The sequence below is a fragment of the Pholcus phalangioides genome, unplaced genomic scaffold (genome assembly GCF_987345545.1).
Source record: "Pholcus phalangioides strain wild (caught in Gottingen) unplaced genomic scaffold, Ppha-v1.0 ptg000016l_1, whole genome shotgun sequence".
Classification (NCBI taxonomy): domain Eukaryota; kingdom Metazoa; phylum Arthropoda; class Arachnida; order Araneae; family Pholcidae; genus Pholcus; species Pholcus phalangioides.
In genome coordinates this window covers 9,470,962-9,496,753 of record NW_028301609.1, presented here as the reverse complement: position 1 = coordinate 9,496,753, position 25,792 = coordinate 9,470,962, and the positions used below count along the sequence as shown (strand labels likewise).

The window sequence follows — 25,792 nt, the reverse complement described above, 5'->3', positions numbered from 1 at the left end:
GCTCATAAGTTATCTCCGAAGCCAATTTTCTTCTTTTACTATTATTATTATCATCTTTTTAACCACCTTCAAGGCGTTTTTTTTCCCCTTCTTTTCATTATTTATCTTTTCTTAAAAAAAAAGATGATACAGCTGTTGCTGTACTTAAAATGAAATAAAAAAGAAACGAATGAAAGCTATAAAATAAATGGCTGCCGAGTTTTGCGATGACATCAACGAACATTCCCCACACAAATAAAAAAAAATGATTTTCAAGTGCTTTTTTAGTCTACGCCATCTATAGTATAAAAAATGGATGTCGGACATTGGCCTTCTTAAGGTCACGTGTCCGGTCTAAATGAAAGTATGAAAGTTATACTACACACAAGAAAAACTCGTAAAAATGGAGGATTTTCGTCACGGAAGGGCCCTTTGGATAGATCACGTCGTTATTTTTATCCACCTGCTTTTATTTATTTTTTCTTCAAGTTATTTCATAAATGGATACCTATAAGAATAGTTTTTTACTTTTCGTTTTGCTTTTTACCATGTTTCAACATGGAAACACCTGCGTCCTCGTAACTTCACATCGAGGATTATTCCGACGTTATCCTGTAGTTCGGTGGTATAGTTTCGACACGATGTAATAAGGGGGATGGATCACGTGTCCGTTCTCTGTCGTGTTGTTGGTGGTCGTGGTCCGATGTATCGTGATGTAAACTCACGAAGTTGCCGTGAATACCCGATTTTCATGTTTTTTGGTTTTGTCGGAAATCGTGTAATCTGTGTGAAAGCTTCTCTCGTAAAACTCGAGAATATTTCTTGAAAGAAATTACAAATTTGAGAAGCTCCATCTATGAAGAACGAATCGTAAAATTTGGAAATCAGTGGTGTCTAAACGGTTGGGCCAACGGAGCTTCCCCGAATCATTGTAGCTTTTCGTTTTTTCTTGTTTTTGGCGGTTAATTGTATTTTATTGTATTGTAATGATGACGTAAGAATCCTTCAACCCCCCCCCCCCACCCTGTCATTAAAAGTCAGCAAATTGGAACCCCCTCCCATCGATGCTGACGTAATACTTGAATGACCCCCTAGAGCATAATTTTTCACCATGCTGAAAGGTAGGGCCACCCGTATCAGCCGCGGGGCTCCTTGGCCCGATTACGTATATTTTTAAGGATAGGGGAAATCGGCATTCCTAGGCGTTCATAGATTCGTGCCTTATCACAGAACATTCAGGAATGGTAAAAAATATCCACTCAAAAAAAAAAAATTTACATATATATATATATATGATAAAATTAAATGCAAAAATTAATGAAAATTTTGAATCAATGAAAATTCAGAACTGAAGAAAATTCCAAACTGATGAAAAAAATTGTTTCAAAACTAATGAGAATTAGGGCCTAATGATCTGGGAACTAATGATAATTTAACTGATGAATTAAAAATGAGAAATAATTCTAAAACCAATGAGAGAGAGAAAATTTAGGAATAGTCAAGGAAAAAAGCCTAGAATCGATGAAAATTCAGAATTACTGAAGGAAAAATCCCAGGATTGATGAAAATTCAAAGTTAATGAAAGAAAAATATTTCACAGAATCAATGAAAGAAAAATATTTCACAGAATCAATGAAAGAAAAATATTTCAGAAGCAATGAAAGAAAAATTCCAGAATTAATGAAAGAAAAAATTCCAGAATTAATGAAAGAAAAAATTCCAGAATTAATGAAAGAAAAAATTCCAGAATTAATGAAAGAAAAAATTCAGAATTGAAAGAAAAAAGTCTCAGAATTTAAAGAAAAAAATCTAAAAATTCAAAGAAAAAAATCTAAAAATTCAAAGAAAAAAATCTAAAAATTCAAAGAAAAAAAAATCTCAAAATTGATCAAAATTCAGAATTAATATAAAAGAAAAAATCTCAGAATTAAAAAAAGAAAAATCTCAGAATTAATAAAAGAAAAAATCTCAGAATTAATGAAAGGAAAATCCCAGAAGATCAAAATTCAGGATTAATGAGGGAAAAAACCTGAGAATTGACCAAAAAATTGAGGATTAATGAGAGAAATAATTCCAGACTGGATGGAAATTAAGAATTGATGAAAGAAGTAATTCAAAAATGAAATCAGTTAAGCTCAGAAACCTTATTTTCTACAAAAAAAAAATATTTTTTGATACACACATTTGCATTTTTACACTTCTACTGCCGTGAGCGCGGGGCCCGGTGCGACCACACCTGTCACACACCCCTAAGGTGGAAGCCCCCTCTAAGTAAAATGAGAGTCGGTCTCCCCTTTTGAAAAAAATCTCGACGCAACGAAAATACAAGACAATTTACAAAAATTCAAATAAATTCGATGGTACGATCAGTCGCACCAGATGGCGGTAATACTCGTCCCATCAAAAAAAGGTTTTCCAAATGGAAACGACTCAAGACGTACCGAGAATTAGAGCGGTTTTACTCTTTTTAACTTGGGGGGGGGGGGGGGGAGGAGGAGTGGAAAAAAAAGGCGGCAGATGGCCGAACGTAAACTCTACTTTTCTTCAAGGATTTGAAAAGAAAAAAAAAACATCCCTTTTCAGAGGGGAACATAAACTTCCTGCGATGGAACGGAAGGAAGCGCCATTATTGTATAGACAGACACGGGCCTATTTCACACACAACAACAACAACAACACAGACATGCATAAATTCCCTCAAATACTGACTCAACTCTTGATAAACACAAGGTCGAGTCAAATTATTGTGACCACCTCCTATTTGTGGAGGTGTGCAGCTAATGAGGTAGAGCGAGAAGGCTTATTTAGTGAGATTATAAGCATTCTGAAAGTGTATCAGGCGCTACTGTCACCGATTAAACCACGCATGCTCAACCCATAGAATGCGGGACAAATGTGGCCCCTCGGAGTCATCTGATGTGGCTCGCGACCTCTATCCTAATTCGGTAAAAATAAACTACGCGGCACATTTTTACAAATCACTCAAGTGACCAACGGCACAATGCCAGAGCACTTGAGCAGCCCGCGGTGCAGTTCCACGTCACTTAAGTTGCCCACGGCGCAGTTCCACATCACTTAAGCGTGGCCAACGTCACATTTCCCCATGACTTAGGTGGCCCGCGGCACATTTCCAGATAACTCAAGTAACTCTCATTTAAAGGACCTTCAGTGCAGTTCCAGAGCATTTAAGTAGTCCTCAGTGCAGTTACAGAGCACATAAGTGGCCCTCGATACAGTTCCAGAGCACTTAAGCGGCTCTCGATGCAGTTCCAAAGCACTTAAGTGGCCCGCGGCGCAGCTCAACATCATTCGCGTGGTCAACGTCGCATTTCCACATGACTCAAGTGACCCGCGGCACAGTTCCCAAGCACTTCCCTAGAAGCGTTTTCAAAATTCCCACACCCTCATAATGGTTAATTAATCACCCCCCCCGCCCCCGAGGACTACTACTACTACTTAAAAAAAATACACCTCGTAAACATTTCTCTGCGGAATTTCTAACGAATCGATACATGTCGTAAAGTGTGGCCTGAATGCATATGTGGCTGGCTCCAACATATTTATGGTGCCAGTGAGAGATACAACCGCTCACAACCCCGGATTGAGGCAAAGCAACTTACTTCCGTTATGTTGTCAGATCTCGTTTCGTGTAATGCTGGCGTTGCCGGCTGTCTTCTTTTCCAGGATTTCATCTTTCTTATTTCGCGACTTTACCAGGATTTCAACTTTCTTATTTTGTGACCTTTTTTCCAATTTCTTGAGCTTTCTCTAATTCTGTGACTTTTCCCATGATGGTATACACCCTGGTATATAGACCTTTCTCAATTTCATGACACTTTTCCAGGACTTCGTCTTTCTTATTTCGTGACTTTTCCAGGATTTCAACTTTCTTATTTTATGACCTTTTTTCCAATTTCTTGAGCTTTCTCTAATTCTGTGACTTTTCCCATGATGGTATACACCCTGGTATATAGACCTTTCTCAATTTCATGACACTTTTCCAGGACTTCGTCTTTCTTATTTCGTGACTTTTCCAGGATTTCAACTTTCTTATTTTATGACCTTTTTTCCAATTTCTTGAGCTTTCTCTAATTCTGTGACTTTTCCCATGATGGTATACACCCTGGTATATAGACCTTTCTCAATTTCATGACACTTTTCCAGGACTTCGTCTTTCTTATTTCGTGACTTTTCCCGGATTTCATCTTCCTTATTTCGCGACTTTACCAGGATTTAAACTTTCTTATTTCGTGACTTTACCAGCAACTTTCTTATTTCGTGACTTTTCCAGGACTTCGTGACGTTTCCCATGATGGTAGACACTTTTTCTCGTGATCTTTTCCCAACTCCGTAACTTTTCCTATGGTGATAGACACCCTGGTATAGAAGCTGGTGATCACATTAATTTGACAGTGTATATATCCTCCAACCATATTCATTAATATTAACAGCAATTCCTCTTTTTTGCTTCAGCCGTAACGGCCAGAAACGTTTTTTCCATGGATGTCATTCAACGTAATAACGTCGGATATTAAAAGTTTTTCCACGAGATTATTATCATCATAACAACGGAATTATTATAATTTTCCACAATTATTTCTCTCTCAAGGAAAGGAAAGCTCCGTGACATACGCACCTGCCGTGCTATGGCGTCACGAATAAGAAAAGATGCTTTCGAAGGGAAAAATAGAACTTTTATAGAGAAAAGTCTTTTCTTTTTCCCTCTCGTTATTCAAACTTGAAAATTAAGAAGAAAATTGTTCGGAAGAGAGAAAATTGCTAATTGTACCTCAGAGTGCGCTCATCTTTAAATAGATGAGCAGCTCCTGCTCTCTCTCTCTATCTATCTCTCTCTCTCTCTCTCTCTCTCAAGAGTAGAAAAATCTCGCATTAATTATGGAGAGAAGCAAAAACTTCATCCTCCTTCTAATTAGTACGTACTTTCCTATGTAAAATTTATGCTTTTGCTCTCGTGCGTTTTTTGTTCTTTTGTTTTCAACTCGGAAATTGAACGTGAAAAAGTTGGCAACATCCGGAATTAGACACACACATTGCGCATTACCAAAAACATTCCACGAAATCGACAGAATTTCGTGATTTTTTGGAATTTTCCTAACGATTTTGGTCTAATTTTTGTTTTTACGGGAAATTGATTAGTTTCTGTAATTAGTCCGAAGTATATTTTTTTCATTAGGGTATTTACTTGTATTAATTCTCTCTAAATTAAGGGAGTGGCCAACCCTTAGGAGAGTGTGCGGGCTACTTCATTGATTCGAAAACGTATCGCCGTGGGTCACTCAAGTGATTTGTAAACGTGCTGCTGGCCGCTTGAGTGATCTAGAACTGTCCCGCGATTCACTTAAGTGCACTGGAACTGTCCTGCGATTCACTTAAGTGATCTGTAAACGTGCCTCAGTAATCTTTAGATGCGCCGCATGTCACCTAAGATATCAGGAAAATGTGTCGCAGGTCACTCAAGCGACGTGGAACTGCAGCCTGGATCACTTAAGTGATCTTTAAATGTGTCCCTTAGTTCATTTTTACAAAGTTAGGTTTGAGGTCACGGGCCACATCAAATGACTCTGAAGGCCACTGGCCATGGGGCAAGCATGTTTGCTTTACGGTGTAACCAAAGCTCTTTGAATCACGCTGTGGATAGATAGCCTTGAAATGATAACTTTACTCAATAACTAGGGTACTTTGCAACCTAAAAACATTCGACTTTCCATCATGCCTAAATTAGAATCATTAAAAAGGGGGGAAAAAGCAATCTTGCATTTTTAGAAACAAGCCATCAAGTACAAAAACTTCCGTTTAAATGATCGATCGCCATAGTTAACGAGATAAGGACCACAAAAAAAACGCTTACTCTCCATAAGGACAACTTACTCATTCCTGTGTGTGTGTGTAGGTAACGTTATCGTGAAACTCATATTATGTCCTAACGAGACACACAGGGTAGAATAATGGTACGTTCTCCCCATTTCATGATGAAAACATAATGCTTTACGATCAACTATAAAAACTCGTAATACCTACACAGTAAAAGCCGTACATAGTACATTTTTAAACAAACACGAGGAGAATTTTAATAGGAAGGACGTATGGGACAAGGCACACAGCCCTGCGGAAGACTAAGGTAAAAGATAAGGATGATAATGAAAATGTCCCATTCGAATCCGTGTTTGAGGACCTACTCAACTGAATTTAGAAGCCTCTAACCGACCAATCAAGAGCAGCCACGTCACTAGCCTCATATCGTTCTTAACAGTACCTAATACAGTGTGTTCCAGAAATTCATGCACTAATCTCTACGAGATGCATGTTATACAGAAACAAATATCGGACGGCTGCCAAAAAAAAAAGATTAACTTGATCATGGTCAGGGATATGAGTCACCCCCCCCGCCCTCCCCCGAGACTTGATTAAAAAAAAACATTTGTAGGGTGTGGAGGGGGTGGGAGTTGTCATCCACACACAAAACGACATACGCAATTTACTGTTTAAAAAAATATAAAATGCTGAACAGTAAAGGAAATTATTTAAAAATTCAATGAAAGAAAATGGTTTGAAAAATCAATGTGTGTGTGAATTTCTTAGAACTAATGAAAAAAATTACCGAAGAATTATTAAATCAAATAATTTCAAAAATTGATGAAAGAAATTGAGAAATAATGAGGGGAAGAATTTCTCAAAACCAAAGAAAATTCAAAATTGGTGAAAGAAACAAGAAAGAGTGATGACACAAAATTAATGAAATAAATTATTTAACAATTAATGAAGGAAAGGATTTCAAAATTAATGAAAATTCACATTCGGTAATTGGAATGATCTCAGAACAAATGAAGTAAAGATTTCAAAATTCAATGAAAATTCATAATTTATGAAAGAAATGTTTCAAGACTTAATGAAGGAAATGATTACAAAATCCACGAAAGAAACGGTTTTAAATTCCAAAGTCAATGGAATAAATGGTTTCAAAACCAATGGGAGTTCGTGATTTCAAAAGCAATGAAAATTCGTGATTTCAAAAGAAATGAAAATTCATGATTTCAAAAGCAATGAAAATTCATGATTTCAAAAGCAATGAAAATTCATGATCGATGAAAGAAAATATTTCAAATGAATGAAAAATCGTAATTAATGAAAGGAAATGATTTCAAAACCATTGAAAGAAATGATTTCAAAACCATTGAAAGAAATGATTTCAAAACCATTGAAAGAAATGATTTCAAAACCATTGAAAAAAATGATTTCAAAACCAATGAAAATTCATACTTAATGAAAGCAATAGCTCAAGAATTAATGAAGGAAACAATTCCAAAATTAATGAAGGAAACAATTCCAAAATTAATGAAGGAAACAATTCCAAAATTAATGAAGGAAACAATTCCAAAATTAATGAAAGAAATTACTTTTAGAATTACTGAAAATTCATAACCAACGAGGTTCTCAATAATTTGGGGGTGCTGTTTGACTTTGCACCGTGGGGCACGATCCGGAGCCCCATAACGAAATCTCACAAATCCTCATAGTATACTTCTCCCTGATAGATCCACGTCATGTTTTTCAATACTCAAGACGTAAAACAATAGTTTCACGTTGAAAAACAAAAACCCGAAACCACAAAATCATGTAAAAAGAGACACATATTTCTTTCTTTTTCCGATGTTGGCTGGCAATCTGCCCGGACCGTGACATATTTCCCGGAGAAGGGTTCCCGAACGAAATTTAATCAATTTTATCGAAATCCGAAACAAAAAAGAAAAAGAAATAGGAACACTTGTTTCTTCTTCTTTTTTCTTAATGTTGATGTCATCGCGAGATTTGATGCAGTAAATACAGGGATAAGAAAGGGTTGTGGAAGGTTTTCCTTCTTTTCTTCCAGAAAAAAGAACGTGAAGGAAAGATCGATATTTTATTCCGATAAAGCATATCGGGTATAGCGTGCCTTTCGAGCTTATCAGTTCTTTTCCAGTTCGGATAATACAGTGCATCACTATTTTTTTTTCTTTAGAGCTTGATAATGTAAATTCGATATTTCAAATGTTTCGAATCCGTGGAAAGAAGAATAAAAATGTTAGCTCTATCTTTTTCGTGTTTGTTATCTTCTGTTAAAACACTTTTTTTAGCGTCCGTAGCAGTGCCCGAATTTGACTTGGTGGAGGGGCATGGGGCAAACAAAAACATAGTTTGGAACCAACATATCTCAACATACGGGCCCACGACGATGGGACAGGTGGTCGGTCCACAGGCAGACATGATAACCTAATTCTAATTTTTTAATGATAAATTATTCAATTGTTTCAGTTCATATCATAGGTTAGGGGGTACACAACCTCCATCCCGCGGGCCAAATGTGGCGGGCCACGGGATTATATCAGTAGTGTGGAAGCCGGGCCATATTTCCTTTACAAAAATCCAGTAACTGCCAATTACTGCCAAAAAAAAAAATATGTCAAAGGCAGGGAAAGCAGCCTACCATCATTGAAATTGCTGACGGCTGACCACACTTACGGCTAGAACATAATTTCTCAACCTATGGCCCCACGACGATGGGACTGGTGGTCGGTTCACAGTCGGATTTCATAATCAAATTCTAATTGGATGATGGAATTATTCAAACACAAATAAATGTACAAGGCCACAACACGAATTTCTTGGGATATTTCTGTATTTTTTTTTCTAATTTTGGCCTTAAATGATTTTTTTGTAAAAACATCCCGTTTTTTCCCCATATTGTCAACAAAGCCTACTTGAATTATTATGCTTAAAAAAAATTATTTTCCCAACTTGAAAATTATATCATGATAATTATGACTGTGAATATGAATAATAATCTCACATATTTGCATGCCGAAAGGTTTTTAATATTGCATTTATTTTAATCCCCTCCGATTAATAGTAGTGCGTAATTTCCCGCCACTGGCTGTTTTTCTGTTGTTGTGATTTCAGCAAGAATTGGCAACTTTGCCTACTTTTAACATCATTTTTGTTTATGACAATTGACGATTTTCCGTATTTCGGGATCCAATTTTCTCTGGAAAATATGATCAGCCTAGAGATTAATATATTTATAAAAGTCTAAATGAGTCCAAAATTACGGAAATGTCCAGTAAAATACGGGTCACATATGGTCAACCAATAATTACCAATTTCGGGCTCTCGAGAATAAGAAATACCGCGTATCTGGCCCAGGGACTGAAAATTGAAAGTGTCATATGATAAGTTGAAAAAATTAGATCCTCACATACTAAAGGTTTTATACAGAAAAATGGGAAAATGCCGAGCCCCCCTATATACGGGATATCGCTACTTACGGCAGGTAAAAAAAAAGCAATTTTCGACAAATTACTATAATTGCTGAAGGGAAATGAAGTGTTACTACTGGGAATCGCAGTATATAAAAAAATGTATTTCATTGAGAAAAAAAAATTCACCATGACTAGGTAATGACAGGCTATAATGGGAATAAAATAATGTTCTAAATCTTACGCGTGAGCGATTCCTTTGCGTGTTTCAGCTCGTTCTCCAGTTTTTCCAGTTTGGCCGACATGGCTGCATTCTCCTTGGCTTTCTCGTCCCTGGACTCCATCACTTCCTCGAGATCCCGCTGGAGGGCGCTGCATTTGATACGCAGGCTGTCGACGTCGGTGTCGATACCACCGCGATGCTGACCGACGTCGCCGATTTCTTGAACACCTACAGAATTGAAACAAAATAATATTCGAAATTACAATCACGTAAACGAAAAACGACAATCACTATCTACTACAACGGGGGGGTTCTTAACCTTTTTCAGACGCGACCAAAAATCAGCAACAAGATCAACTTTGCGACCCATGTGACTTTGTTTTTCGAAATTAGTTGAAACAGTGACGCAAATAGCGCATTTATAACAGGACTGTAAGTAGAGTTTTTACGAGTCATCTCGGAAGTTCCCGCGAATCACGTTTGGGTCGTGATCCATAATCTCAAGAGCCACTGGCCGTTAGTAGATTTGTACGATACATCTTGGAAGCTCCCGCACAACAACTTTGGGACGGGACTCATAGCTCAAGAATGGACCAAACAAGTATCCCTGGTTCTAAGTGGATTTGTACGACCAATTTCGGAAGCCTCTGCGAATCAAGTTTGGGTCTGGACCAATAGTTCAAGAATCCCTGGCTGTAAGTGAATTTGTAAGACCCATCTCGGAAACCCCTACAAGCAAATCTGGTTACCGACCCATAGCTCAGGATACCCTGGCTGACAGTAGCTTTTGATGACCCATCTCGGAAGGGCCATCACCAATCAAGTCTGTGTTGTGACCCATAGCTCGAGTCCCTGGCTTAGTGGATTTTTACGACCCAGCTCGGAAGCCCAAAAGAATGAAGGTTCGGTCATGATCACCTCATGAATCCTTGGCTGTAAGTGGATTTGTACGACCCTTCTCCGAAGCCCCTGCGAATCACGTTTGAGTCGGGAGTAGTGGACTGACGTAGTGGAGTTAGATAACGACCCATCTCGGGCATCCCGGCGACCCAAGTTTGGATTGCGACCCATATGTTAAGAGTCCCTGATCTACAATATTACTGATTCCCTACATCCTGGAGCAGGGACAAAGCTAAAACCATTTCTAACCGAAATTTCCTCTGGACTCCGGTTATTCAATCCCGAATCCTCATCCTAGGCTGAGAAAATTGACTGGCCACCAAGGGAAGATTTTTTTTTACGGGACCCTCAGTAGTGAATTTTTTGTGTAAAAAAAAGAAAAATAATATGATTCATCCCAGGCTGGGGCCCCTGTCACAGCACCTCCCCCATTTGGGGATCATGCGTGTCAGTATTACTTGATGTTGCACAACGTTTGATCGTGGGGACACAAATGACACTGCGTGACGATGAAAGGATGATTCCGGACTGAAAAGAGGGAGTCCACAGGAAATTTTGAATCCAGGTGAATCTGAGCCAAATAGCCTCATCCCAGGGAAAATTTTGAGATGATTCTGGCCCTGGCTATAGAGAAGAATTTCAATTGCAGGTGATTACAACCTAAATAGCCGTGATCTTGAGCAAACTTTTATTCCAGATGATTCTAGTCCTGGCTCAGAGGAAATTTTGATTTCAGGTGATTTAAGCCTTGTGTAGCCCAGAGTAAATTTTGATTCCAGATTATTTTAGCCCCGGCCAGAGGAAATTTTGATTCCAGATGATTCTAGTCCCGGCGCAGTAGAAATTTTTATTCTAGATGATTCTAGCGCTGGCTCAGAGAAAACTTTGATTCCAGCTGATTCAAACCATGCCCAGAAGAAATTTTGATTCCAAAGTCCGTTCCAGATAACTTGGGTCCGGATGTAAATAAACCGCTGTACCAATTTTTGATATTACTCCGCATCCTTTATCTCTATTGATTGTAATTTTACCCGCCCCTTCATTACGTGTTCCGAACACGTGCGTTTTTCCCTCAAACGTGAGATTGTAAATTTCTTATAAAAGAATTTTCCTGAAGTAAAATTTTTTTTCGCTGTTTTTTCCAAAATTTCGTTGAGATAAAAACAGTTGTCCACGGGCAGTAGCAGTTCCAATTTGACGAGAGAGTCATGCGCACATTATTTCGTTTCTTTACTTCAACCTGTAGTTGATATCCTGTTTTTGAGAAGACAATTTCGGTTTTCTATCCGTGCGTAGGTTGCGAGCCATGACCCCAACATCCAGCAGCAGGAGCCACTGGACTGGGATCTTTAATGGGCCCATAATAGTGGATCTATAGTGTCTGTCATAATGAGGCTAACTGAATCAATAATGAGCAGTACGCTTTCGAACCAGATTTTCATGATAATCCTCAGACTTTCTCGTCTCGCCGCCTTTGACGAAACCAATATTACTGCCATCCAACAAGTTGCTCAAACAGAATTGCGATTTCTTTGGAAATGCGCATATTCACCACAATAAGTGGCACCCCCCCCCCACCCCGTCCAGTGTAGGTCAAAGCGTGTGGATGAGGAAAAAAAAAATCTTGTTGACAGCAACTTTGTTTATAGGAGCCGCAGAGCAGCTGCAAAGAAATGAATTTTCAAATTGTTCTACCAAACAAGATAGTTCAGTTGGAAATACGCACATTTCATTTATGTCATCAAACGATAAAGAAGAAAGCTCTTTTTCTTACAAGAACTCTTGAAGAAGCGTATACAAGTATATATCAAATCTGTTTGCGAATAGGAATAATAATAATAAATGATATAGCACTTCCGTTAAAAAAGAGACGGTAATGTTTGAGTGAGAAAGGCCTATACTGTCAACACCCACACTGAAGACCAATGTTTTGACCGATCCTTAAAAATATTTTTTTCCCCGTCTTCCAGGTAGCTTTGTAAATATAAAAACAATAAAAATTATGAGGTATTTTATGATACGAGGGGCAAATGACAAAGAACTATATTTTTTGGCGGTGTTTGTACTGTAAGAAAGGTGAAATATTCTTCAACCAATCATTTTGAGTATCGCACACGTGCTTTTGTTGACATTCGGACCGAAGTTAGAAGGAACGAAGTATAAATGATTCAAATCTTGGCCCAGAGGAAATTTCAATTTCAGATGACTTTGACCCCTAAATAGCTGTGGGCCAGAGTAAACTTTTATTCCAGATGATTCTAGCCCTGGCCCAGAGGAAATTTTGATTTAGAATGATTCAAGCCCTGGCCCAGAGGAAATTTTGATTTAGAATGATTCAAACCTTGGCATAGAAAAAATTTTGATTCCAGATGACTCCGACCTGAATAGTTGTGATGCAGAAAAAAATTTGATTTCGGATGATTCGAACCTTGGCCCAGAGGAAATTTTTATTCCAGATGGTTCAAGCCTTGGCCTAATTTTGATTCCAGATGATTCGACCCAAATAGACATGGTCCCGTGTAAATTTGTATTCCAGATGGTACTACCCTTGGACTAAAGCAGGGGTTCTCAAACTGTGTGCCGCGGATCGGCGGCCCAACAAAAGTTTTTCGTAAGGAATCCTTTGTTAAACTGCTCTGGGAAGCCGCGGATAAACGTTGATTAGGGCAAGGGGTGCCGCGGGTGGAAGGTGAAAAAAACCACAGAAGAAATACCAAGTAACCAAATTTTTATAGGACGCCGATCTAGAAATTTTCCTCTAGACCAGTGATTTTCCACCTGGGGCCCTATGGCCTCCTTGCGGTCCTGAGAAACTCCACGGGGAGCAGGGAAGGGGCACGGGTGAAAATCAAGTTGAAGGGGAAGCCATGAAAGGCAGTCAGGGGGGACCACAAAGAGCTGTGAAAAAACTTTGGATGCGAAGAAATATGAAGGCTCAAGTGAAATATGCAGAAAAAAAGTGTGTGACTATAGAACTTCATAAAACCAGTGTCGTCTTAACGCAAAGGCCCCACCAGGGCACAGCCCGGTGCTTCGAGTGAATAGGGGTCCTCATCATAATATAAGAGCTGATACTATGTTTTTCGAAAATAAATACGGCATTTATTAGTACGTAGTACGCAGGTACTTTCAGCCAGGTGAGGGGTCCCTGGTGCTATTAACATGGCCCCTACATAGAACTAAGGCCATTAGCATACATGGGGCTCATCTGAGTATTTATGTCCATGGGGGGGGGGCCCTACATGATGAAATCTGGTACTATGATTTTCGAGAATATGTAAATATAAGCTGTTACTTCAAGCTAAGTACCAGGGCTCCAGAAAAAAATTTTACTCAAGGGTTCACGGTGGTGAAACAGCCTTGCACAGAACCCCCTCAAGATTTCCTCACTGCATCAGGGACCCGGAGATCGACTTGTTTCGCTCTTGTATAAGAATGGAAGGGACTATGGGAAGGAAAAGGGGGCAGTGAGGAGAAAAAATGGCGTCAAAAGGGAGCCACGGTTGAAAAAAGGTTAAGAAACACTGCTCTAGACCAGTGGTTCTTTTTAGCCCTTGGCTTTTGGACCATATTTTCATCTCGTATCTTACCCAGGGTTCCTCCCCCGACCTTCATGTCGGAGCGAGATGTTTTCTACTTATTGAATTGAATTTAGTCAAAACTAAATTTATAATTAATAAAAATTTTATACATAAAATCGATCGCTGGAACCCTGTCCAGGCACGGCCCCAAAGGAGGAGTGGGGGAGGTGACCATTTCGCTCTAGAGCCGAATCATACGAGAAAACTAGGTCTAGTAAAATACTGGGCGATACAACGAACGTTACACAATAAAAACTGCACCCCTCCCAACACATTACTGTGAGTCTGCACCCACCCTGGGCTAAAGTGCAGTGAGCTTATTTCTTGTGGGAGATTTTATGCATGGTTGTCTCAACATCATTGGTACCCGGGCAAACTGATATGTTAGGGAGGCCCCATACTTAGCTGGAAATACCAGCTTACATATTTACATATTTGCATTCAAAATAATAGTACCCCAGATCTGTCGTCGTGAAAGCCCCAATATGACACCCCGGTTTAATCTTACATGGGCCCTTGGGTTAAGATGGTTCTGGTTCTATGGAAAGCTCTCTACTGAATTGTGAAAGTGTATAGTCATATTTTTCCCAACATATTTCACTTGAAAGCTTTATTTCTCCACACAACTCTCTGTGGTCCCCTTCATCACTTCTGTTGGCTCCCCCTTTCATCTGATTTTCACCCATGTCAGCCCTTAAAATACCCCAGGACCTACAAGGAGGGGCCGTATGGCCCCAGGTTGAGAATCACTGCTCTAGACCACGGCTTTCAGTTCGGAACCATCTTCAATCGAAATATAGAGAATACACAGTACAATGAATGCTTAATGAGAGTGAATGAATAGCTGAGAGATTTGAAGGGCGTGTTACTTCGTACGTGCCAATGAAGGGCAATGAAGAGAGGATCTACATACGCGGAAAAGTCCTGCCTCTTCCCCCGTATCGCCATATCTGCATTTTTGAGTCGACGACGAACTAAATATCCGTGACGAGATTAAGTTCACGTTACCGTATTCTAAAAAAAGAGAAGCCCAAACACACATCAAATAGAAAATTATATTTAGAAAAGATGGATTCTCTCAAAGGGAGGGGTTATTTTTCCCCCTCGAGGTCAACGGGCATCACGGCTGAGTTCCGTAGAGGAATGCGCACACAAGCACTCCGTCACTCTCTCTCTCTCTCTCTCTGCATTTAAAAATGTTTCACTGCTGGTATTAAATGCATCAGGCATCAACGAGGCATTCCACAATGGCGGCCGGATCAAAAATTCATTCATTGCGAGGCTCTGTTTATGATCCTTTCGAGTTTACGTACAAGACTACCACACAGCCTCTGTCTCTCTCTCTCTCTCTCTCGCCGTCCTCGGTTTTATTTAATGAGGCCGGCATTAGTTATTCAAGGATTTCACAAACGTTGGCCGACTCTAGTCGTGAAATTAAGCACAAGTTATTACATGCCTGACTCTACGTGGAAGCACATCAAACCGAAACCGTAGTAGGGAAAACATAATAGTCATACCTCGGTACTCGGCGGTTTAGGAACTCGTCAAATTTGTTACTCGTAGCGTTTTGACGAGAATAAAAAAAAAAGAAACTTGTCTCATTAAGACGAGAACGAAAAGACTTGTCACGTTTTGAGAAGAGAATGAAAAGACTCATATACCCATTGACATGAATTAAAAAAAGTCACCTCATTCGTTGCATTTTGACTAGAATAAAAAGACTGGCCGTTTCAACATGAATAAAACGATTCGTGATATTGACATGTATAAAATGACTCCTTATATTCACATGACTAAAAAGACTCGTCATATTGACAGTAAATAAAAAGGCTCGTTGCATTTTGGCTAGAATGAAAGGACTCATCGCATTTCGACATGAATAAAACGACTCATGACATTTCGACATGAATAAAATGACTCGTGGAATTTCGACATGAATAAAAAGACTCATGATATCGACATGAATAAAACGACTCATGATATCGACATGAATAAATCGACTCATGATATCGACATGAATAAAACGACTCATGATATCGACATGAATAAAACGACTAGTGGCGTTTTGACATGAATAAAACGACTAATTGCGTTTCGAAATGAGTAAAACGACTAATTGCCTTTTGACATGAGTAAAACGAATAATTGCGTTTTGACATGAGTAAAACGACTAATTGCGTTTTGACATGAGTAAAACGACTAATTGCGTTTTGACATGAGTAAAACGACTAATTGCGTTTTGACATGAGTAAAACGACTCATGGCATTTAGACATGAATGAATCATGATATCGACAATGAATAAAATCACTCATGATATCGACAATGAATAAAATCACTCATGATATCGACAATGAATAAAATCACTCATGATATCGACAATGAATAAAATCACTCATGATATCGACAATGAATAAAATCATTTGTCACATCGACACGAATGAAACGACTCGTCATATTGACATGAATGAAACGACTCGTCGTAATGACATGAATAAAATGACTCATGGTATCGACATGAATAAAATCGTTTGTCACATCAACAGGAATAAAATCGTTTGTCACATCAACATGAATAAAATCGTTTGTCACATCAACATGAATAAAATCGTTTGTCACATCAACATGAATAAAATCGTTTGTCACATCAACATTAATAAAATCGTTTGTCACATCAACATGAATAAAATCGTTTGTCACATCAACATGAATAAAATCGTTTGTCACATCAACATGAATAAAATCGTTTGTCACATCAACATGAATGCAATGCGAACACCAAACATGGCCCTCGCTCTGTCCCTTGTGGGATATAAGCAGGATACCTTGCGGCTGGGCCATGCTGAAAAAAAAGAAAAAGCCCCGCCAGCCACCAAGACCACGGGTCGAACGCCGGCCAGCCCACCGGACCTCCGACCCACGAAAGAACTACAAACACTAACACCAAACATGACCCTCGCTCTGAAACAGATTACATAGCGACTGGGCCATGCTAGAAAAACTCTCTTGATGTTCTAGCCCGGCAGGCATCCCCGGCCGGTAAGCCACAGGACCCAACCCCACCGAGGCCCCAATCGACATGAATGCAAACACCAAACATGGCCCCCGCTCTGTCCCTTGTGGGATATAAGCAGGCTACCTTGCGGCTGGGCCATGCTGGAAAAAAGAAAAAGCCCCGCTAGCCACCAAGACCACGGGCCGACATGAATGAAACGATTCGTCACAATGGCATGAATAAAAAGTCACCGCAATCGTTGCATTTCGACGAGAATAAAAAGGCTCATCGATTCTTTAACGAAAATGAAGTCTCCATCATTCCAACAAGAGTAAAAAAGACTCGGCACGAAGCTGATGTTCGAAACTCACTAATATATTAACAAGAAAACAAGACACACGTCTGAGAGCTTTGTTGGATATAACTAGGGCGTCTACAAAGGTATTATGGGGGGTGGGGGGGGGGAGCTCTAGATATAACTACAACCTGGAAGACAACAATATTTGATGAGATCGGTGCTCATGAGTTCTGAAAAGATTTTTTTATAAAGAGTCATTCATGTCTTTTCTGAATTACCAACTTACCGATATTTACCACTGTTACAAACCCGAACATTCTATACGTAATACGCATCGTCAGTGAATATGAATAGATCTTATCAACCTCAAAATCACAGGATCTTTCTTTCTTTAGTAAGCAATATGCCTCGAAATAAGCAATTATTAATTAGTTAGTTAGTTTACTCGCCTGATTGCCAGCCAATCGTCGGTGATGCACGGTGGTGGACCTCACACCATCGCTGCTCTTGGAAGCACCTTAAACTAGAGGTCAATTCGAAAAACATGAGTTCCGTTACCCCAATCGCAAAATTTCTGACGAAAACAAAAAAGGAAGCTCGATCTTTCGGTTCGCAATCACTGGCCTTTCTTTGCTTCAATAGGACTTGACTGACTGACTAACTGACCCGCACAGCATCACTCATCGGACGCCGTCTTATCAGTATTAGCGGAATCGACGCAGACATCGATAACTGATTGATTACCAGCTGAGCTAGCTAAAAAAACCTCTTTTGTGTTGTATAACGATATACACAAGCAACACACCATTGCTGCAGTGACCGCGATATCAATCCAGATTGTGTATTAGGTGTGATCAAATGAAAAGGTGACAAGGGGGCTATAGAAAAAAATACACGACACTTTTTGAAAAACCCAAATTCGGTGTTTTGCACAGCGCAATGTGAGTGACTTCACATGCGCTTTATATCCGAATGAAATGACTTAGGGGACGAGGAATCACAGATACGAAGCAGAATGAATAGGATAGTCTTACTCAGTGTTCAGTCATCCCATTCAGTGCTCAAGGAACTCGATCAGCAACTGACCTTTCACATCATCTTCGATGGCCAAGGAACTCAATCAGTAGCCGGCCATCACTGGCAGCAAATGCCAGTTTTTATACAAGGGCCGGTGCAGTCATGCACAATCGGGAATGAATTCCAGTTCACGCGTCATATAATTTCCACTATTACTAAACTACACATGTACCTCGTCCATATTCCTCTGCGGAACCCCTGAAGAATTGGTACATGCGGGAATGTGCGTGTACGTGTAGTGAAACCTGACGTGAAGTTTGTTTCTGTGTAATGCTTTCATCTGCCACCAGTTTTTCTAACTATGAGTGAAGTGTAACGATTGAATAATTAATCATTGTAGGCCTGTTGCTCTCTGTGGCGAGACTTTTTAATGGGGAGATCGGCTCGCATTTGCGCCTCGAAGTTGGGAACCACGGGAAACCAACTTCAGCCGACCACCACTATAGCGACGGTGGGGTTCGAACCCGGATCCTCGCAATGCGAGTCCGTCATTATGACCACTCGACCACCACAGCGGCTATAATTTCCACTGAAACTTGGTCATTCTTGAAAGACCAATGAACGTAATCAGCAACGGTTCTGTGCCATCTTCTTTGATAACGAAGGAATTTGATCAGCAGCAGAGAGAGAGAGAAAGAGAGAGAGTTCCGAGGCATCTTTTTCAATGACCACTACTACTACTTAACCGTACATGTACCTGGTACACATTCCTCTGCGGAATTTCTAACGAATCGGCCTATGCCAGAATGTGTGTTCTGAGTGTATGTGTGGGTACTAACGTATTTATGTTGTTGAGTTGCGCTTGTTTAGTGTACATGCTACCATCTGTCCATTCTGAATCTACCATCTTCCAATTTCTGAAGTAAAGCTGGAAATACTTGTATTTTCATGTTATGTCAGTATCGTGTTGTAGGTCTACTTGCTCTCTGAGGAGAACGTTTTTTCAAATGGGAGACTGGCTTGCTTTTTCAATGACCAAGGAACTCAATCAGCAGTGGTTCTTTGCCATCTTAATTCCATGACCAAGGAATTTAATCTGAGTCACCAGCGGTTCCTTCCCTAATATTCTCAAGGATCTCAATCAGTAGCGGTTCTTTGTCATCCTCTGCGATTACGAAAGAACTCGACCAGCAGCGGTTTAATCTTCTTCGATGACCAAGGACCAGTGTAGATTGTGTTCTTTGAACACAGTTACACCATCGACAGTGAGTACGGGTGTTATGTTATTTGCATTATAATTCCCACCCTCGTTCTCGTAGCAAAAAGAAAATCAATCTTCCAGCTAAATTATTGGTCACACCCACATCTTATTACAGCCCGGAACTTACGTCAATCATCTCCCCCCCCCCCTAAAGAATCATTTGAAAGGACAGCGATTAGTCTTAGATATACGACAGTGTTTGTTCTCACAGCAACAACGGTTTTTTTTTATAAAAACACACTCGTTATGATCAGTGTGTTTTAGATGACTAGTTGATAAACAGTAAGATCTTCAGTCAGGCCCAAGTTATTTCCTTGTTGATGGCATCACCATCTTCCCATTTAACAATTTTCATTTATAAAAAAAACAATGAAACCTTCCATCATCAACGGGTATGTTGTGTATGTGAAGGAGGTAAAAAAAAATGATAGTGGAGAATGACTCACCTTTGTAGCTGGAATAATGAAGGCCCGTCGTCTTGCGATATCCACAGTTTCTCGAAGTGCTGCTGCCTTCGCTTTCGAATCCCTTAGGCACAGCGGCCAGGCGTTCGGCCTCGGGAAGCAAGTCGTGGTCTCTCATGCACTCGTCGGACGTTAGATTGTCACTAACACTATCACCAGTATCGGAACACCAGGAGTTGTAGTAAGGCCTCGATTCCTTATCCGAATAATCTTTGCCACCGATGCTGCGCTTGTCGCAGCACTTGGTGGCCAGAGCCGCGTGGACGTCGCTGCTGGCCGAAACGGCCGCGGCCGCCACTGCGTCGAACGCTTCCGATATCCAGCTGGACTCCCTCGCCTTGAGGAGCTCATCGTCGTCCTTCGTCGACTCCGTCGCTGATCTCTTGTCAGAGTTTTGTTGGTGGTGCGCTTGAGATTCTTTGGTGATTACAACGGTTGAGAATTCTCTCGAAGTAGAAGCTCTTTCACCGTTAAACCCGCAATTCGTACTAGGGTTACTACCGTTGCCAGCAGTCACAGTCTGAGAACCACCAGGGCTATACTGTTTACTACTAGTCTGTGCCGCGAGCTTCACTGGTCCCTTCTGCTGCACTCTATTTCTTTCATGAGGAACTGAAGAACTGTCGTCTCTGAGACTGCTGACCGTGCTCGTTGAACTCTTACTGTTCGTCAACATTTTGGCAGGTGACGTGTTCGCAGATGCTGCCGCACTTTCCACCATTTTCGGTTTCACCGGTTCTTCGCCGTTGGGGATTTTCGTTTTGCTGTTATACGGAACCTGTTGGCTAGTAGCCGCCGACGTAGACGGCCCGTTGAACGATCTAGCAGAATCTCTCGAAGGTGACGAACGACCATCGGCCCTCGCAGATGCCAGAGCGCTGAACCTAGACGGCGCACTAGATTTCTCTTTACTATTCTTGCGAGAACAAGGGTGACTTTGGGTGCTGCTTCTAGGAAGGGGTTCCGGCCTGTTGGGCCGGAGACCAGGGTCACTGTGGTTCTTGGCATGTAGGCCTGACACGAGCGTCGAAGTCCTGCCTTGTAGCTTCCCTTCAACCGCTAGAGGCTGAGGAGGAGGCTTCACGTCCCTCTTCTTGGGACCGGAGTCGACGAGAAGGCCAGAGGCGTTGTTCGTTTGCCACTGTCCTTCGGTGACGGTGCTGGTCGTGGTGGTGGACGTCGGGGGCATGCAGGTGGTGATCACGTTTCCCGCCATGCTGGGCGATACCGGGCTGGTGACGTATATGTCGTTCAGCCGCTGGTTCGTGTCGGCTAGTTCAGCCCGCAGCTGGGAGACCTGGAGATGAGCATTCTGGATATCCTGATCGATCCTGGAAGCCAGGGCTTTGTTGTCTTCTATCATTTTCCGGAACTTTGCTTGAACGTCGGACAAAAGCCGACGCATGAGCACCACCGAGTAGTGGCATCGCTGGCTCCATTTCGTGACGCTGTACGGGTCGGCTGAGTCTAGGTCGTCATCGGGATATGTGTTTATTACGAACTGGACGATCTGCTCATTCAAGGTATCCAAAGAGCGGATCGCTATAGAAGGAAAAAAAAGAATATTTTGAGTATCATCACCATTCTGAAAATCTAACACAAGTTTTGAGTCGCAAATCATCAAAAAATACACACATATATATATATATTAGTGCAATAGTATTAATATTAATTGTTAAGTAGACCCCGGAAGTGATCAGGCAAAATGCCATATTCTATACAACTTAGACAGGGCCGTAACTAGGCTGGGGGTGACCTGGGCACTGTTCCGGGGGCCCCGAATCAAATGGGGGCTCTCAAATAATGTACATTTATTTTGCATAATTTTAAGCCACCACCTCAAGAAAATGTCTGCCCCAGGGCTCCCGAGAAGATGCGTTACTGCCCTTAACTTAGAAATATTTGGTATTCAGAACTTCAAAATATATTGCTCTTTTTAAAATATTCAACCCCTTAATAGCAATTCTTATCAGAAACACCCCCGCTTCTAACTCCAAGACCCATTCAAATGCAAATAGGCATACCTGCCCGAGAAGATGGGGGGTGGGGGGGAGGACTTTTTGTTAAGCACACATAGATGCATAGCCATTTCAGCTCTATTTTACATACGTAGTTTTCAGATAGAAACCAAAATATCGTCAAAATCGCATCAAGATTGTAAAAGTCGATGTGTGTATACAGCGTATTTTTTTCTGAACTCCCCCCCCCCCCGCCTTCCACGTTACCTTTTTACTTGACCTTACCTAATAATACTTCCTCACGAATTTACTTAAGCGTAGAAGGCAAATCCATATCTCGGACAACACTGTGATAATTACGCCGGTGGAAAATTAGGAAGTTTACTCCACTGCCACGAGTGTTGGTAGGAAAAATCGTTAGAATAACGCATATCTATGATTAATATTCCTCCCTCTCTTCACACTAAAACTCGGATAACAGTTATTTACGAAACAACCCTCTCGTAATCTTCTTACGGTACATAGATTACGGTAATTACACGCAAACAAACTATATAAGTACGGGCTTTTACTAATGCTTCAGAATCACGAAAGGATTAGCGTTCCCGCTAAAGTAGCGAGAACTCGGGGAAAATCTACGAAACGTTTCAAAATCTATACGACTGTGGATGAGAATTCAAAGGGATGTACACATTCATCACGGCCGTATCTGAAACAATGGCCTCCGCCGACGACGACGACGGGGGAAGACCGTTTTCATAGAGATGAAAATTAAAAAGAATGACCTTTTCAGGCTCGGTCGGCAAATGTTTGCAACATTTCTGTTCTGCAGCGGCGAGATAAAGCTGTTTGAAGCGAATGCTTGATGTCAGTTGCACCGTTTCGAAAGAGAGATAAATTGACATAATACGTATTTGAGACCGACTTTTTCGGAAAAAACGTATGTACAATACACATTAATATTACGGCATTCGCCAGAGGAACGAGAACCATTGGATTTTTTTTTTCCTTTTTCCACTTTTGCCATTGATCGATATTTTTGCCAAGAGATGTCTTTTCAGTATTTTCGTTTCCTATTCTATTGAATTGTATTGTCATTTTTCTCTCTTTATTATCGACGGGCGTACAAGGTATATTTCATTGTGGGAACAACATATTCATGACGTATGTAGGGGGGAGGGATTATCGATGTCGTACAAAAATGTCAACTGAATAAGAACTATCGATATGTCCATTTATTATTATTATTTTTGTGATATTCTTTGAATTGGTTGAGAAAAAAAATAAAATAAATACGTCGCACACAGTGCATGAGTACTTTTGCTGATAAGAAAATTATTGCTCTGCTCAGCATTGTTCGAGAAGAAATTTATTTCAAGAGCGTTGTTGGGGGTAGCCATTGATACTAAGAGAACATTGTTGGGGAAACAATTGATTTCAGCAGCATTGTTTGGGAAGTTACTGATTTGAAGAGCATTGTTGATCGAGCCATTGCTGCAAGAATAATTTTTAGTCGAGACATTGATTTCAACAGCATTTTTGGGGAACCACAGATTTAAGTCGCATTGCTGGTCGAGGCTTTGTTTCAAGGGTAATCGTTATTGGAGCCATTTGGTTTCAACAGCATTGTTGAGGAAGCCATTGATTCAAAGAGCATTGCTGGAGACGAGTCTGACTTCTTCGGTTATGAAGATCCTAATATAATTCTGAAGACTACTGTGAGCATCCTAGATATCCATGATGCCTTTGATACCCACTAGATGAGAAATGATCTTGTCTTTCTGAATTGGATCCATACCCACGGCAAGAAAAACACGATGACTCAGCATTTTTCAATGTGAACATCTTCATCACATTCCTCTTGCATGACGTCAACCAAAGGAAAAAAATAGATTCTCACACACGTATAGGCTATACACAAAACAGCTGCTGATTTGAGTTCTGTGATAATTAGATGATCAAAAGCCGCTTCTGGTTGATCTCTTTGATGATAAGATGACCAAACACCACGCTTCTCTCTGTTGACCAACTCCTATATGCTGATCACCGGGAGCATCCTAGATTGCATGATGACTTTGATACCCACTAATCCACTAGGCCAGGGGTTCTCAAACTTTTCCTACCCTCAGCGCCCCCTTTCCCTAACTTATCCGTGATTGCCCGAGCAATCCGAAGAATTTTTTCGAAGAAGCTTTTCCGAAGAATCTCTTCGGAAAATCTTTGTCGGCCGGCGCTCCGCGGTGCCCTTGACAAAGGTTGGCGGCGCACAGTTTGAGAACCCCTACACTAGTCAATAAATGGTCTCGTCTTTCTCAACTGGATCCATACCCACGGCAAGAAAACACACGATGACTCATCATTTGCCAAAGTGAACATCTCCATCACATTCCTCTTGCATGACGTCAACCAAAGAAAAAACTCGATCTTGACACACGTACAGGCTATACGCAGAAATGATCCCCCCTTCTCTTTTTCCCTACAAACATTTTTCGTGTGCATGAATGTGAGTCCACGTCTCTTTTTCAAACACACACACACACACACACCTCGTGTGATCATTAAGAATTCCATTCACGAAAAATTTTATATATTTTTCTTTCACATATATATTCGTTTCTTTATAATATAGTACAGCCATAGTGCATCTTATATCCAGCTTATATTCTCCTCCTCTTCTCCTCCGGGGAGAGATCCAGGGAGAATTGGAAAGAAAGAAAATCCCTGTATCCACGACGACAATATCCATAGGTATCGTAACTCTCAGACAAGTACAGTACTTGGAGATTTCGGTTTTTTTAATAGAGTGGAACCTCGTTTATACGACGTTTTAAGTCAAAAACATTGTATAAATCACGGGTGGCCAACATCTGGCCCGTGAAGTGATTTTGTGCGGCCCGCGACAAAGTGGTAAAAGTACCGTGAAAAAAATTAAATTTCTGATCATTATTTGAATTATCGGTTCCAACAGCAGATTTCTTGATTAACAAAAGCGCTTACAAACTTCTTATTTCTAGTGACGAAAATAAATTTAATAACTAACTAATTAATTCAATTAATAATGGAGCGGCTTATGCACCGAAGTTGCACCAATGATGCGGCCCGCGACGCTATAGCTGACCCTAATGTTGACCCGCGAACAGAAAGAAGTTGGTATAAATGTATAAGTCAAACAAATGAGATTTAAAAAAAAAAAAATTCTGCCCGATACACACACACATTATGAAATTCAATGTGTTCAATTGCATCTACAATTCTGTCATTAAAAAATATATTTCAATCATATTTTTGGGGAGGAATCAAATTGCGCATTTCAAAGGAATAAATGTAGCAGAACATTACCTTCGGGACACGACATTGGGTAAAAAATTGCAACAAAATCTTCTGGACTCGGGAAAATTTCCCATCTTGGACTCTCACTGTTTTTGGCAGTTGATGGTCTGCAAGCAGCAGCTTGGGTCTCTGATTTCGTTTCTCTGCTTTATAATCGTTTTCAAAGTTGACAGAGGGATATTCAACTGTTTTGCAAGATCGACTTTTCGTCAACAACTTACCCTCCTTGCGATTACGGGCGTAATATCACGTCCAAACACTAGTGGGAATAAATTCAAACAAGTTCTCTGTGGTTTTCTTTTCTCTGTTCACCATCGCGAAGCGTTATAGCAACCCTATTATCTACGGAAGTTGCTTTTTCTTTCCCCCTTTCCTTTATAATGTATATTTCTATTATACATTCGTGTAAGAGTTCGTTATAGAACGTGTTCGTTCTATTATATACGTGTAAGAGCGAAAGAGAACACATAGGGTGAAGAGAGGACTCTAAAAGAATCTCCCTTATCTATTTTATATTTTTTCTCTTTCCGACTTCT

At 40.4% G+C, this 25,792-nt stretch overlaps 1 protein-coding gene across 3 annotated transcripts in view; it reads right to left on the bottom strand.

Moving 5' to 3' along the window:
- Liprin-gamma (liprin protein kazrin) overlaps window positions 1-25,792 on the bottom strand; it is a 134,700-nt gene that overhangs the window by 20,034 nt on the left and 88,874 nt on the right. For all 3 annotated transcript variants that reach the window (XM_089246003.1, XM_089246004.1, XM_089246005.1), the window contains exons 2-3: window positions 19,951-21,510; window positions 9,475-9,681 (exon numbers count right to left, since the gene is read on the bottom strand). In XM_089246003.1, the coding sequence (XP_089102129.1) occupies window positions 9,475-9,681; window positions 19,951-21,510 (1,767 nt within the window). The remainder of the gene's footprint in view (window positions 1-9,474; window positions 9,682-19,950; window positions 21,511-25,792) is intronic.